General features: G+C 44.0%; 1 protein-coding gene across 2 annotated transcripts in view; it reads right to left on the bottom strand.

The window, feature by feature from the left end:
* Positions 1 to 3,387: 3,387 nt before the first annotated feature.
* Positions 3,388 to 16,409, bottom strand: part of LOC125941534 (neprilysin-1-like) — a 70,935-nt gene continuing 57,913 nt past the window's right edge. The window contains exons 8-11 of one of the 2 annotated variants that reach the window (XM_049659015.1): positions 16,088 to 16,153; positions 5,255 to 5,359; positions 5,076 to 5,152; positions 3,388 to 3,580 (exon numbers count right to left, since the gene is read on the bottom strand). In XM_049659015.1, coding sequence (XP_049514972.1) covers positions 3,454 to 3,580; positions 5,076 to 5,152; positions 5,255 to 5,359; positions 16,088 to 16,153 — 375 coding nt within the window. In that variant the 3' untranslated portion in view covers positions 3,388 to 3,453. The remainder of the gene's footprint in view (positions 3,581 to 5,075; positions 5,153 to 5,254; positions 5,360 to 16,087; positions 16,154 to 16,409) is intronic. The other variant, XM_049659016.1, reaches the window with a different exon arrangement.

The raw sequence follows: 16,409 nt of genomic DNA on the forward strand, positions 1-16,409 counted from the left end.
AACATTGCACATAGGTACTAAACGCTACATATTTGACGAGCCATCACAGACCGTCAAAGAAATAGCATAGCAATCGCATTACCCTACGAATCTAAAGAGAACTCCCCCTGCCACCCCGCGTAATAATCTGTCTTTTTCAGTAATTTTTTCTAACATACGTAGCTTTCTACGAAAACGTGAACACGTATCAAACCTTATGTCATCATCCGCCAGCAACTTACTGGTACTAACAGAAACGTGGCTTACAAGCGAAATCAGTGACGCAGAAGTTCTGGCCGATCTTCCCAACTTCGACGTTTATCGATGCGATCGAAGAGACGCACGTGGCGAAGGAGTTCTGATTGCCGTGAACCAACAATTGCCGTGCACACGTGTTAATATGGACAGTGAACTGGAAATATTGTGGTTAAAATGTCAGTGTTCCCCGCAAACAGTGCTGCTGGGTGTTTGTTACAGACCCCCTCACCGTCAACCAGAGTTTTCTAATCTCTTAAACAACATTTTAAATGAAATTACTTCAATCCACCCCAATGCTATTATTATTCTTTTTGGGGACTTTAACTTTCCCGGCATTAACTGGCGCGATGGAACTACTTCACTAACAAATCAATCTGAAGCGAGCGACTTCATAGAAGTGTGTTTAAATTACAATTTAACACAACTAGTACTGGAGCCGACTCGTATCTCGGAGACTTCTGCCAATATTTTAGATCTCATACTAACCAATCATCCTGAAAGCTTATCATCCCTTACATATCTTCGTGAGATCAGTGATCACAAAGTTATTCACGGTGTTTTCAGTTTCACTCCCCCACCACGTGACATGCACAAGAAGACAATTTGTTTATATGACAAAGGTAACTATGAGGCTATAAATAATGAATTAAACGCATTTTTTTCTACCTTTGCTGAGGAATTTTATACCCATTCGCTTTATGATAACTGGCTGATGTTTAAAACAAACTATGTGAACTAAAGAATCAATTCATTCCCAGGATAACCATTCGCTCCAATCACCAAAAACCATGGTACACGAGATCTATAAAACGATTAGAAAATAAAAAAGCGCCTCTATCGTGCCACTAAAATCAAGTCGAGCTCAGTCGCGTGGGACAAATATTACACTGCTGAAAGTGCTTACTTGATAGGAATTCGCGATGCGAAGCGAACTTTTTTTCACTATGACCTGCCAAAGATTTTAGTTACTAATCCCAGAAAATTCTGGCAGGTGATAAACCCTGAACAAGCGCGCGTGAATACTCTTACTAACGATTTGGGTGAACCGGTTACGGATCTAAGCTGCGCTAACATGTTCAACAACGCGTTTTCATCAGTTTTCACAAGTGAAATGGGGACACTTCCTGCTCCGCCAACCACAAATATACAGTGCAACATGACAGCCATCACATTCACAGCAGTTGGGCTTTCATCTGTAATAGAAAATATTAAGTTGTCTTCATCAGCTGGCATCGATGACATCAACTCTAAACTACTAAAAAACACGAAACACATTTCTGCAGCGATTCTGTGTTTGTTATTTTCGCAGTCGCTTTCCACAGGCACCATACCAGATGAGTGGAAGATGGGGAAGGTTATTCCAGTCTTCAAATCAGGTAACAAAAATTCTCCACTAAATTACCGCCCCATCTCATTGACAAGTGTTCCCTGCAAGATCATGGAGCATGTAATCTACTCTCATATTATGAACTTTCTAGACGCTAACAACTTCTTTCATCCTTCGCAGCACGGGTTCCGCAGGGGCCTGTCCTGCGAGACCCAGCTTGCACTCTTTCTTCATGACATTCATACTAATCTTGACAAGAACATTCAAACAGACGCCATATTTTTGGATTACGCGAAAGCGTTTGACAAAATATCACATCGGCGCCTATTACTAAAACTTTCACATTTGCATCTGCATCCTGATATCCTAAAATGGCTCGAACAATTTTTAACAAACCGGTCGCAATATGTCTCAGTTAACAACCACGCTTCTAACGTTGCCTCCGTCACGTCAGGCGTACCACAGGGATCCGTCCTTGGCCCCCTTCTTTTCTTGATCTATATTAACGACTTACCCTTGCACGTATCCTGCCAGATCCGTATGTTTGCCGATGACTGCGTCATTTACCGCGCAGTCAATAACACCACTGACCAAACAGCTCTTCAAATTGACCTTAACCACGTACAAGAATGGTGTGATCATTGGCTGATGACACTCAACTCTAATAAATGCAAACTTATTTCATTTACCCGACGTCATCACCCCCTTCGCTTTTCTTATCGGATTAGTAACGTCTCTGTTGAATTAGTAGAATCCTACAAATACTTAGGTGTCACCTTGGCTAATGACCTAACCTGGAATGTGCATGTTACTAATGTAATTTCATCGGCTAACAAAACATTGGGATTTCTAAAACGCCACCTTCGCTTCGCTCCATTGCATGTAAAGCTGTTAGCCTATAAATCTTTAGTAAGAACGAAACTTGAATACGCATCTTCCATCTGGGATCCGCATCAAGCATATCTCGCCAAAGCCCTTGAGGCAGTTCAAAATCGCGCCACCAGGTATATTCATTCTACATACTCCTACGACGTCAGCATTTCATACTTGAAAAAAGAATCTTCCTTATCGCTTCTATCCTTTCGTCGCCGCGTTGCCACCCTCTCCCTCTTCCATAGGTTCTACTATTCGACGCTTAATCGTCCACCATACATTGTCCCCCCATCACGCCGGTCACAACGCATTGGCCATCCCCTGCAGGTAGCACAACCAAACTCACGCACAAATACATTTTCAGCCTCGTTTTTCTACCGAGCATCTAAAGACTGGAATGCCCTTCCTCATCAAGTCGCTGCGGTCACCTGTTCATCACAATTCATTCAAGATGTAACAACGTTTTTATCTAACTAATTGGAAACATTGTAACACTTGTTTGTATTGTTGTATTCCCACCCCTTATGTAATACCCCTACTACGGGGTCTTTAAGGAAATAAAATGAAATGAAATGAAATGAAACCAGAATGTGTGATGTGTTTCTCGAGGCTTTTTTTTTTTTCCTTGTCCGATCCACTTCTCCTCTAGCCGGTGTACTACTGCCTCCGAGATAGGATAATCCACTGCAGCGGGTCCTTCAAAGTGCCTCACCGAGGCTAAGAGGCGAGAAGCCTTTAATGTAGGAACTCTCGAAATGATGGAAGCCTACCGTACACATACTTTACTTTCAAGCGCTTCACCATGCATAAACAGCATCCCCCCCTCCACCCCTGCTGAAGGAATCGCAGATTCTGTTCTATTGAGATTTTCCAAATTCTCGCGGATGCACAAACTGAAAATAAGGCGCACAAGTGTGAGGAAGGATAGATATTTAAAGCTTTTGAACACATTCGGAAGACATATTTTATTTTTATTTGCTGACGGATGATTTTGCTTAAAGTTGGTCTGTTGTCTTTCATTCCGTTGTTAGCGTTGGTCTCCATAGGCTACACGTTTCAGTAGAATTCTTGTACATTGCTGATTCACTGGAGCAGTTGAAAGCGGTGGCAAATTCTGGTAGGTTTTGCATTGGCAGGTTCACCCTATAGAAAAAAAATGAGATGTTTTATTCATATGACAGAGACAACCCACGATTCCAAAGCGCCGCTAAATTCTAAACGTACTACCTCGGTCGGCGTTGCTTTACACATATGAAAATAGCTTCAATTAATTACAGAGCTCATGACGAAAAAAGCGCTAAATAACGATTAGTTGGGTTAAAGACCGTGGGTAAGGTAAACCGTACGTAGAACGCCTGCAAGTTGGGCGAGTCAGAAAGAGTTCGTTATAAACGTTGCGCAAAAGGAACGAGGGCACTAGCAATGAACTACAATGATGCAACGCAGGCAGGACTGAAAAAAAAGTTGGAGCAAGCGCCAGCCTTGAAATCTCGATTTATTCAGTCACATGTCAAGAAAATATATCTACACGGCCCGCGCAGGCATCTGGCATGGTCATCAACACAGCCCAAGTTGATAAAGCCTACATCAGAATAACTACCCAGTTTGGAAAATCTTAAAACATTGCGCTTACAGAAGACGATATATGTTTTAATGCGATTAGCATTCTTAGGTTAATTTACACACTTTCCGTGGTCGAACTATCTACCTATCTGTGTCCCTAATCGTTTTCTCGCCAACTTGATTACTGAGTAGTCCATGGTCAAATGGATAGAGCATCGGGCTGTTATGTTGAGAGAACCTTTTTTGCGCCAACTTAGGGCAGTGGGTATGCGCAGCCGGGTACGTGCCAAAGTTCAATGAACTACTTTGTGCACCAACTTGGGTTCTTGAGCATGCGCAACTGGGTGTGTTCGAGAACTTTTATTGGTGGAGGCAATTATCCGCACTCGATTCGAGCTCGGACCGTCGCCGTCGCCGTGCTGCTGCGGTTGCGAACGTGAGCACTGTGGACAAGGTGGCTGATGAATTGACGCGCGTTGTCTTCCCACCCGGGCACAGTTGAGTCATACGTATGAACTGCTGTTTTGGAGACGGGGCAGAGTGCCATGGAAAAGCGGGCGGCAGCACGGAACGTTTGCTTTGGGACAAGCACGCGCGCTTCCCTTTATACAGGCGCTCATCATCCACAAGCATTGTGACCTGGACTGTTTGTGGTCATGGAGGGAACTCTTTTCATGCATGTCTTTGGGCACATGATACCACGAGTGTTTAATTGGTAAGCGAGTGGTTTACTGTTATTTATACTGCTCAAAAAACAACGAGCCGTACTTCATGTAATACTACAATTTCTTGATATCACTGTCAATGGTCCTCCCATCGGGCGAAACTGAGACTATTTAAAACAGAAACACGTTTTCTTCTGATGCTTCTAAATCAATTTATTCTACTAGAACTTGACCGACGGGCTCAGTATCCTCTTTCAGCACACGGTAGCAGCAATTAATAACTTTAATTCCAGCCTATATGTTTTATATGCCTTTAGCTTTTAATTTCACATTTGAAAGTGCCAATTTAGAGCTTTCAGTAAGCCCCGTCACGCAACGTTTTATCAGCTAATAATTACGAGTGATCTCACCTGTATTTGCTCGGGCTGTAGCGCATGTATGGTACTGGACGTCGGAAGGAGCCGGCCTTTACGACGCTGCACCACGACTGAAATTGTCAAAGGTTTTTTTATTAAACAGGTCAACTTACAAGGACTGCACATTAAATACAATTCCAGGTAACTTGTCCCTTCAAGTTCGTTGTACTCACCATTGCATTACCAATAAAAAACAGTTGTGGCCCTGTGAAGTCTGGTAACGATTCTAAAGTGGTAGTGGTGTTGTCGCAGTCCTCCTCCACCATTCTTCTGTATGCCTGTCAAATATATCTGATCTGATTATTTGCATTTCTGCATGTTCGCACACGTGTCAAGATTGCACAACTATGAAGAATAGTAGAAAAGAAACCTCCTGTTACAAAAAAATATTATACAAATTTCAGAGACGTTGCCTTTTGTTCACAAATATCATAAAAAAGTTGCTGAAGCAGCCACGTAAAAGATGGGAAAGATATAGGGAATATTTGCAATTTTAAACATCTATAGTCGTATACGCTTCGTAATACGGACGTCAGGCCGAAAGAAATTACCCGTATATACAAGTTGCACAACATGATTTCTTCTGACATGAAAAAAAACACAAAAAAAACACACTCAGTTCTCGATTTAGTCCTTGTAGTAGTAGCAAACTATCAATGACTGAAATGTGTCTCTACACATTGTGCACAAAATGTTTCTAGTCTTTTATGCAAAGAAATGTTCAAGGAAATGCGTAGGGCGTCATTGTATCAAACGGAAGACCTTGTGAGTGTTTAGTCTTTGGAGCATGAATTCTGTGAACTTCTAGTGCCAAAAGATTTGGCACTTCCTCACCAACGCAAAACTTTGTAAAGGTGTCAAGGAAGAGGTCGCAGCGATCGCCTGCTCTGGTAAATGATTATGACATCCATGAGGCAGTATCGCTACCACTATCGCTACTACTATCTCCTTATCGCTACCCTATAAATAAAGCAAATATTGACCCTACTTCTGGAACCCTGTAAGTTTATTCCTATAATCTGTGCAGTTCTAAAATATTATCGAAATTACATTTATGTTGCATTCCGAGCTCGTCCTTTATGCGGTAGTAGAGAAAAGAGATTAGGATTGTGTCTATTTTGCCTCTTCTGAGCCACGAAATGAGTTGGTCTTGAATTTTCCCGGCTCCTGTATCCGTATTTTTTCTACAATACGTCAAGATAGCAAGCGTGCGAGAGCGTGCACAGCAAGCTGATTAACACTGGGGTGCTATAACGTAAAATGATTCCAAACTTTTGATTCCAATTTCTGCAATCAGCCTCCACGATTGGTCAAAGCATTTTCGGGCCACTCGCGACTTCGCCTTTCTGTCACGCGACGTCACGAAAACCGCGATAGCTCCCCATCTGATATAACGTGTACACACTGATTATGAATGATTAAAGGGCACAAAAGAAAAATACTCATTCTTGATTCGACACCTTTTCACCAATAAAGAACCCCAGGTGGTCAAAATTAATCCGGAGCCCTCCATTCCGGCGCGCCTCATAATCAGAACTGGTTTTGGCACGTAAAACCCCAGAAAGAAGAACCTTTTCACCATTAGCCTTCTGCTATTGGTCCAATGTTTTCTGGCTACGCCCACTTGGCCTGTCTGTCACGCGGCCTCACAAAACCGCGAAATCTCACCACGTCAAAGTGACGTGTACGCGAAAAAATGCATTAATATGCCGCACCAAACTGAAAATTTTTCTGAACAGCCACAGACTGCCCCGTTCCGAAAGGAATAGAAGATGGCTGCCCACTGATCGCTCAGGCCCTCTGTACTAGCATGCATTTATTTGCGCTTGATAAACCTTTTTGCGTGGCAGTAAAACGTTATTGAGCCCTTTCGGCACGCATACGACATCGCTTTGCCAACTCTTCTTTGCCGAGGATCAGATTTAGCGGCAGTCTTATCCTTCAGTTGCACGCCATCCGCCGTGGTTGCTCACTGCCTTTGGTGTTGGGCTGCTGAGCACGAGGTCGCGGGATCGAATCCCGGCCACGGCGGCCGCATTTCGATGGGGGCGATATGCGAAAACACCCGTGTACTTAGATTTAGGTGCATGTTAAAGAACCCCAGGTGGTCCAAATTTCCGGAGTCCCCCACTACAGCGCGCCTCATAATCAGATCGTGGCTTTGGCACATAAAACCCCATAATTTAATTCAAATGTAATTTTTTTCCGTTGCACGCCGCCGCGATTTTCGACCAGCCACCGCAATCTATGTAAGGCGAAGTGGGCCAATCGGAGAAGCCGGCACCACCCTTTTCATGCGGTTATCTATTTTCACTGTGCTAGCTCGGCCCTATCGAAACCCTCTCCACTAGAACGTGCTCCTCGCCTCTTGTCAGCGAATTAGATAAGAAAAACCGCTGAGTGTAGAAAATATTATTGGTTTTCAAAGCAAACAAAGGTGACCTCCTATAGACGAGGAGAGTGTTTTATTGGGTTGTCCAGACTAGAGCACTGCACGGGCCGATTTTTTCAGCCTGAGCCCGGCTCGAAACCGGCCCGAACCCGGCCCGAAACCGAAAAAGACATGTTTTTCAGAGTCGAGACGCGCGAGGATAACTCGCTGCACGTTACATGCCCACCACCAGAAAGTCCGAGCCCGGCCCGGGCCCGCGTCAAAAAACCTGAGCCCGGCCCAGACCCGGGTTCAAAAGCACATGCCGTGCCCGAGCCCAGCCCGAGCCCGTGAAAAAACTGCTCTACCCGGGCCGGGCCGGGCCCGGGCTTTCGGCTAAACCCGAGCTCCGTGCAGTGCTCTAGTTCAGACAACGGTGCGAGTCACCGCCCGATGCTTGCGTCAGTGGTTACGTAAATTTGACGTCAGGAGTTTGGAATCAAAACAGTTTGGAATCATTTTACGTTATAGCGCCCGTGGTCTGGTGAATCTACTCCTGGCACGACTCTCTAATTACACCTGCTATATGAAATGCTCGCCGTTTATATCACTGTTGCACCAGCGTAGTGGGAAGGCGGAATGATTCCACTGCAGTGGAAAAGCCAGGTCGCAATAAGAGCAGATAAGATTCAGCCAAGAGCAGTCGCAAAAGGGTCCCCATTTTTGTTTTTTTTTTTTTGCTTTCGCAAAATTTTAATACTAGGCAGGAAAACTCTTCTACATAATGCAACCGAGACTACTCTTCCCCATTTGTCCTTGTATCACAAAGCAAACATCTTGAGACAATGTGCAAACATCTCGTTATGGAGTCGCAAAATATTGCAGCTTCAAAAGCGACTGATCTAGTGAATATAGTTTTCGACCCATAAAACATTTTACTCTGAATATATACCTCCCTCACGGTAGTAAGTTAAACTGAGTTGAATAAATCGTAGCACGACATGGACGAAAACGCAAACCTTCCTCTTTAATAGTTGAGAAAAAAGAAATGGGGGCTTACTGGGACTTATCTTTTTATTATTTCTTTAGAGGTCAGTTTGGATCGATGGGTTTAATTTCGCAAATTTTTTGCTCCATTGTTTGTTAAGTGCTATACGACCAACAAAATAGCCTGTTCCCTAATTTCTTTTTTTTTTTTATTGGAACTGGATTGTAAAGGTAAAGAAAAAATGTGAAAAGTCAGAATATTGCCTATTTTTGCCTGTCCCTTGCCTATCCCTTTTTATAAGTTACCTCTAAGATTATTGTAACAGAACAAGGGACTCATCCAAGAAGGTGGCCATCACTGTTTATTTCTGTTTTTAAACCCCCCCCCCCTCCCCCCCACTTCGTCTTCAGGAGCCCCTTCATCACTTCGTCTTCTTCAAGGTTACACTTCCGCCCTTTTGTGCATCACCCCTCCTGTGGTGATAACGAAGAAGGTTACTTATGGCCGTAAGCTGCAGCTGTCCATTATGTACCCAACAGACTTGAGTACACCTTGTTGTACCAGTAACTTCACTACTTCAAAGGTGTTAGAATCTTTGCTTCACTAGCCAGTAGTCCTTCCCGAACGAGCACAAGGTCTTGTAGTCCAACGTCCCGTATATGGCTTTGGCGCAAGTTGTCAAAGTGAGACTTCATGGCTTTTCTTTATCTGCATCGCTCCTTGTATGTTTAGCAGCACTCAGTCAGCAGTGACGTGCCTGCAATTCTAAGCTCTTTGTCTGCACTTAGCTTTGGAACCTCACCATAGGCCGCAAAATATGAACTGCGCACAAGGCACTTGTATGAGTCGTGTTATGACGAGCCACAGCCGCTTCTTGGCAACATTTCAAGACGCCATTAAAACTTGTATACATCTACATGAATTCTTTCAAAACGCGTATCATCCACTCTGCCATTCTATTTTCCTGCGGGTGATAGGGCGCGCAACGCCGCAGTGTGACGCCACGGCTCTTGGCCCACTCTTGAATCTTTCTGCTAAGGAATGCAGGCCCATTGTCCAGTATTACAACCTTCAAATCGCGGAATATTCCCCTGTCCAGGAGGGCTATGAAATTGTTTGCGTCTTTCTTGCCGGGCTGCGCCGCCACCATTCTGGTACATTGATCTATTGCGACCAGAAATGACCAAGTTTTGCGTACGCCTGGAATTTTATGTTACAGCTCGGCGAAGTGTACATGTATGACTTCAAATATATGTCCGAGTGTTCAGGTAACACAACCTCGTCCGGTCATTACCGGTACTTGGCTTTGTTTATCTGGCACAAGTGGCATGACCTTACATAATTTTCAATATCTCTTTTCATGTGCTTCCATCTAAACCTCTGAAAAACCCAAATTGACTGCGCCACATTTGTAGCAAAACAAGTGACCAGTCAAACATGGCGGCCATCACTGTGTATTTCTGGTTCTAAACCCCCCCCCCCCCCCCACCTATTTCATCCTCTTAAGGAACACCCTTCTCGTGTCTTCATCAGCTAGGTTAGAATTGTGTTGTTATATTTTGCTACTAATAGAAATATACAGCGTAGGCTAAGGTTGCCGCTTCCCTGTTCAACGGAGGGGGTAGATATGAAGGTCAACAGCGTACTTATTAATATTTTGTTTCTGGCGCAGCAAGTTTCACGGAGGCTGCCATGGAGTTGGTACCAATAATACACATGCAGCGCGAATCATTATTTTGATACAGCTTTGTTCAGAACATATGACAAGGCTAATACAGATTGACTAACTTATCATTCTAAGCTTGGGTTGGAGGGAGGGTTCGATTAAACTTTACGAAAGTGCAAGAACCATAGCTTCAGGTTAAGGACTTTGGAATGTAATTATTTGCCTTATTCACGCCCAGTAAGTAGTCACTCAGGAAAGCGAGATGTGCAAACTGCGCATTCACACCTTTTTCCTTTCTGTGCTCTTGCACCACGCAACGTACAAAGAATTTCCTTGGTCTGAATTTAGTATATTTCCGCATATGGAATTAGTGGATTACTTGCACCAGCCGGACACCTTCTACACAACGTTTGCCTTATCAATAGAAAAAGAAGTTTCGTCGTTTTTGTTCATATCGTGCTGCGATTAATTAACCTCAAATCCCCTTAATTTAGTGATAGTGTATCGAATTAGGGTAAAACATTTAATGTGTAGAAAAAATGTATTCTCTATTCGCCGCAAGATCTAACTTCACGTTGCAGCACCTTCGCCCCGTTAGTCTGGAAAGGCGGTCGACGGCGCGCATTGAAATGATCACCCTGTGAACGTTTTGGCCGGATTTTCAGGTAATGAAACGCTCCTAAGTGAACGATCTTATATTGCCCGTCGATTACAAATCTTTGCATACAATTCGCAGAACGTTTATATTTACTTGAAAGAAGCGCAAACTATAATTGATAGACTCGCATTCAGTCAGCCTCTGTGCCGGCACTCTCTTGGGGCTACTTTTGTATATTTCGCTTGTGTTCCGAATACTCTGTAAATATTGTTGCACAAGTTAATAAGTACCGCATTCCCTGCGCATCTTGCACTGTTTAAAAAGTCTGAATTCCTGTAAACAAAGGTAAATTAGCAAGTTAATGAACACTACATCACCGATTGTGCGCACACATATCAGTTTCTTGGCATATTGGCACATTGCTTATTGCATAGTTGCATATTGCATATTTCATGGCATATTCCTTTTCACGTGCGCTTCCGCAACGTGATTTCTAAATCAATGCTTTCTTTGTCTGCTATCCCTGGTTGATGCAAACGTTTTATTCATAATAAAACGGGCTTGACATGCCCTCTTTCTTGGTGGTCACGCTCTGGGGATAAATGGGAGAGAGAAGGAGAGGTAACTTAGGGCAAGTTAAAATTGTGCGGACAAAGGCGTCTCGTAGAATGATTCTACGAGATTCTATATGGATCCCCTTTCCATGTTGTCGCTGCCCTCCTACCCTCTTACATTGCCAATAACTTGCGGCTGGTAGATTGCTTATATCATGCGTCGGTGCTGGGCAAATGCTGCGCAATTTCAAGCGAGGTGGAAGGCGTCGGCTCGCTTTCCGGCGTTGCACTTCAAACAGCGATTCCTAAATGCGTCTGGTCCGCTATGACAAGAAGTCTTCCCTTTGGAAAAGAGTGCGATCCGCGTCAGGGCCGTACCCCTCATTGCTCTAATTAAGCAAACTTTGACCACTCGTTCCTCCCAAATAGCATCCGGGGGCCGAATTCACAAAACATTTGTGTCCGTAAGCATTCTTTGGCACTGGCCTACGCATAATATGTCCGGCATCAGCATTGGCTGTCATTAACGATTTTCAACGGATCTCGTCGGGGGTGGTTATGTTCATATAAAGCAATATGTCATCTCTATTGCACCTGCTACAACTTGTGCAATTGAAAGCCACAACTGAGCTAGGAAGCGTTTCTTTATTTCAACGGTCGTATATTGATATCCGGCTATTAGGAAGAGTATTCACGAGAAGTTCTAGCGTAAGAAATTATCGTGAATATTGGCCTAGGGCCCGTATTCACGAAACCTTTCTTAGCGTCATTTAAGAACAAGCAGTTGAGCAATTAATGTTACTGAGCCCAAAGCCGGACATAGTGCCCATGAAACGCGCCATAAGTTTCCTCTGAGGAAGTTTAATTAATGCTGGCTTAAATTCAAGGCTGTAAATGAGCCGTGTAGATATTCTTATTCTACTGCCTATCCTTATCATCACTCCTCATACCCCTAGCTCTTTTTCTCCTCTTTTGCTTCCATCTGCACAAAAGGGCCGCAGTCTAGAGGACCTCTCTTCGTTTTCTCAATTATCTTCGGTCTCCCTCAGTAAAGCTTCGCTTCACATAGATTCGAGCATGTGTGTAGGATCTGCTTAATTATTTTTAACTACCAACTACGTGTGGCTCGAAGAATACGCGTAACATTTCCGTGTAACTTAGCGGGAGCGTCTAAATTTCTTTAAAAAGAAATTTATGCTGTTTTTCTGAAATTATTCTTCGGGTATACAAACAATCTTGAAATGTTTCTAACAGGTTTGGACCGTTATGCTTTCGCTCCGGAGTTGAACCGGAACTGAACCGTTTTTACTTCACCGGAACGAAAACCGGAACGAAAAAAAGTTTTGGTTCGACACGCTGCCTCCTACAACCACGAAAAAAAAAAGAACGGTTTGTAGAGATATTCACGCCGTACACGCATTTGTAAATACGTAACGCCTAGCAGACGACTCGCGGTACAATCCAGACTATTTGTGGTTCAGCAATTGGGCGCCAGGCCGCGACTGTGCTCGATCTCGCTTTTTTTAAGTTGCAACATATTGCTACTCGATAACGAGATGTTTGCATTTCGTCCAAGTGGGATTTTTTTCTGCGTGAAACAAAGATGCATCGCGAATGTAGTATCGGTGCCATTATGTGGAATCGTTTTTCTGCCTATTATAAAAATTTATTAAAGTAAAATAAAATTAATAAAGTGTCACACGTTTGTAAAACGTGAAGGCGAAAGCTTGATGGCACATTTGGCACACTTTCTGTCACGATTAAGATACGTTTACGAAGAATTGTGCCAACTGTCCAGCGGAGCACACGACAGAGGAAAGGGCAGTATGGGAACGCTGGCATTGATGAGCAGCGTCGGAGCCAGCTGTGGAAGACTACGACGAACGCGCGAGCAGTGGCACGAACAAAAAGGGGAAAAAAACGTCACCGTTGCTACCATACCGCGCAACGTTCACCCCGTGCACAACGAGGGACGGCGTCGGGCGAGCGCGACGGCACTACTCAAGCAACTGGGAATGGGTAGTACAAGTGCAAGCTTCGTCGACGCTGCAGCATATCGAGACTGCAATAAGTTCACGGCGGTGGTGATCGACCAGACTGGCTCGACTACGAACTGCGCCACAGTACGCACAACAAACCCGCAGGTGGCCGAACAAGTGGCCATCGCACTCGCTCTGCTAGATGGTCGGTGTGGAGAGATGTACAGCGACTCAAAGGGCTGCAGTCAGAGCCTTTCAAAAGGGCCGCATATCAATACAGGCGGCCAGGATCTTGAACACCAGTGATGGAATCGTCCGTCACATATTTTACTGGTTTGCCGCGCAAGTCGGGTCGGTAAAGGGCGTCGCCCTGAACCCCAACGAGTCGGCACACGCAACAGCGCACCGACCGCACTGTTGTAGAGATGGGCGACAGCTACAGCGCCGACGACGACGCAGGACATAAAGATACTCCAACCACACGCAACAAGATTACGAAATATTACTATACATGGCGAGGAGCGTTTTCCCGCACCCACACTCAAAACTAAACACAGCCCAAGCAATCTCACTGTGCTTACTCCTAACCCATTTGTATCTGTCATTCGCAGATTCAAATCAAATATATCCACACAAATTCACTGACGCCGACTGCACCGCTTGCGAGCAGATCGCTACGTTAGCACATATATCGTCTGAGAGTGCAGGTCGCTCGGCCCGAATTACAGCAAGACCGAATGGCATGCGCTTCGGCAAAGCACAAACGTTCAAGACCAAATTCTGGCCGCCCAGTGCGACAGCGACAGGGCCGATAGGCTAGACTTGTCGGTCCCCACGTGGGAGTAGGCGGGTGGCCCGGGGCAACCTCCGCGTTTGCACTGGACCCTAGTAAAATACTCACTCACTCAACCACCACGTGATTCAATTAGGCACGCACTAGGCCCAACCTTAGTAAGCTGGAACCGTGGAGCAGCCATGGCTTTAATGAAGCGTGCTCGTCTCACACCCCGCAGGACTTGGTTCGATTACCACTCAGACCGAAATGTACCGTATTTGGTTTTCAAAGCCCCGAATCGACTTTGTTTACAGGAACTTCCCTGAGAAATGTGACGCCAATGTGAGCATTCTTTGACGTGTTTTTACTGTTTGCGGCGTCGGCCATTTTTTCGTCAGGGCACACTTTCGCCAAGGTCACCGCCAAGGGCACCACCAACGTATACAACATATACCAACATATCTAAGGCTTCCGCCTCAATATTTTCAATCCCTTTTGCGACTGTCCTTATCCGAACACACCCAACTGACTCCTCCACTGCAGAGGAATCATCCCGCTTTCCCACTAGGCTGCTGCACTGGTCATACAAACGGGGAGCATTTCAGATAGCAGGTGCAATTAGAGAGTAGTGTCATAAGTAGATTTCCCACACCAGCCTTAAACAGCTCGGTCTGCGTGCTCTCGCGTGCTTGCTACCTTAACGAACCGTAGGGGAAAATACGGATGGATACAGAAGCCCTGTCAACCCATGCTCATTTCGTGGCTCATAGGAGGGAAAAAAGGCGCAATCTTAATCACTTTTCTCTACTGCCACATAAAGGACGAGCTCGACATGCAACATGAATGTAATTTCGATAATGATTTAGAACTGGACATAGAGCATAGGAACAAGTATACAGGGTTCTAAAGATAGGCTAAAATTTTTCGTTTAAAATAAAACAATGCATCAGGTTATTGCAGCACTAGATATATCGGTCCTGCGAGCGCATTCTGTAAAATTTTAATGAAAGTCAGTGAATATCGCTTTTTAGGGCTCTTAAAATTGGCCAATTTCCCCACTTTTGCAATGTTGTCGTTTTGGGGTTTTTATTACGAAATAAGTACGTAATGTAGCTGCACATCCTTTGAATTAATTTAGAAAAACTATTTGAAGATTTGTCAAACAATTTTCAGCTTCTGCACCTTAGCTAAAATGGCCCCGCAGAGCCGCTTAATTTATGGTCATTTAGGGGCACTTGCTCAAAAAGCAAAGTTTGGCAATTTCTAAAAAAAAATGACTGTGGGCGACATAAGTCTGTTTTCTGGGGCCAGTACATTTAATAGGTTAAAATTGCAACAAAATTTTTGGCGGTGTACATTGTTTTAGCTTTGGGGTGGATAGGCCTTCAAACTTGTGAAATCTTCAAGTTGCAAGAATGATCTTCTGAAGCTGTAGTGAATTACAATTTTTTGGGTGGTAATACGCGCTGCGTCTCGCAAAACAAACTTTCATTCCTTTCTACAGAGAAATTTGGCCACCTCATATAAACTTTTCTCTGAAAACAAAAAAAATTGTCGGGAACCCATATGTATCTCCTTATTCGTACTCTGTACTGAGCGGGCAAAAGCAAATGTAGGCTCCCGTGGACAAAGTTAATGCTGTCACAACATTTGTGCCGAAGAAAGGAAGCTTCAAGAAAGCCATTCGCTTTATAAAGTGAATGGTGCACTTGACGACGTATATTTGTTGCGACGAGGATATTTATGTAGCATTTATTGTTTTCTTGCGGCATTCCGTTGACAACAGAACCGTCCCACAGCACATCTCTATCAGTATAGGTGGCAGCACGTGCATACACCTATACTGGCTGATATCCTAATGGGCTTTACCTACAGGAATATTCAGCAATATTGCTCAGAATAAACTATATATATATATATATATATATATATATATATATATATATATATTGCTTGTAGCTTTTTAAGGTATCACGCATATTGAGCTGTCGCTTCGAATGATACTTTGGACAGAAATTAGCCAGTACAATAAGCTGGCATTGCAATCAGCTATGAGGAAGATCGTCCAGGCTTACCGCATATGCAAGTTCCAGGCCGCTGTTGTCGGCAATATTCTCGTCCAGAGTTTGCGTTCCGTTGATCTGTTTTTTTTTGTATAGAATGTATAAAACTTTACTATGTCATGAAACAGCAGCCAGAAACAGGAGCAATGTGAATATACACAAACACACGCACACACACACACACACACATATATATATATATATATATATATATATATATATATATATATATATATATATATATATATACACGAAAGAATAATGGGAACCGAGGGGCTCGATTTTTATTAGTCATAACCACATTAAGCCAACAGACAACGAAGCCAAGGAAAGC

This window comes from Dermacentor silvarum, chromosome 11 (genome assembly GCF_013339745.2).
Source record: "Dermacentor silvarum isolate Dsil-2018 chromosome 11, BIME_Dsil_1.4, whole genome shotgun sequence".
NCBI classification, from domain to species: Eukaryota; Metazoa; Arthropoda; class Arachnida; order Ixodida; family Ixodidae; genus Dermacentor; species Dermacentor silvarum.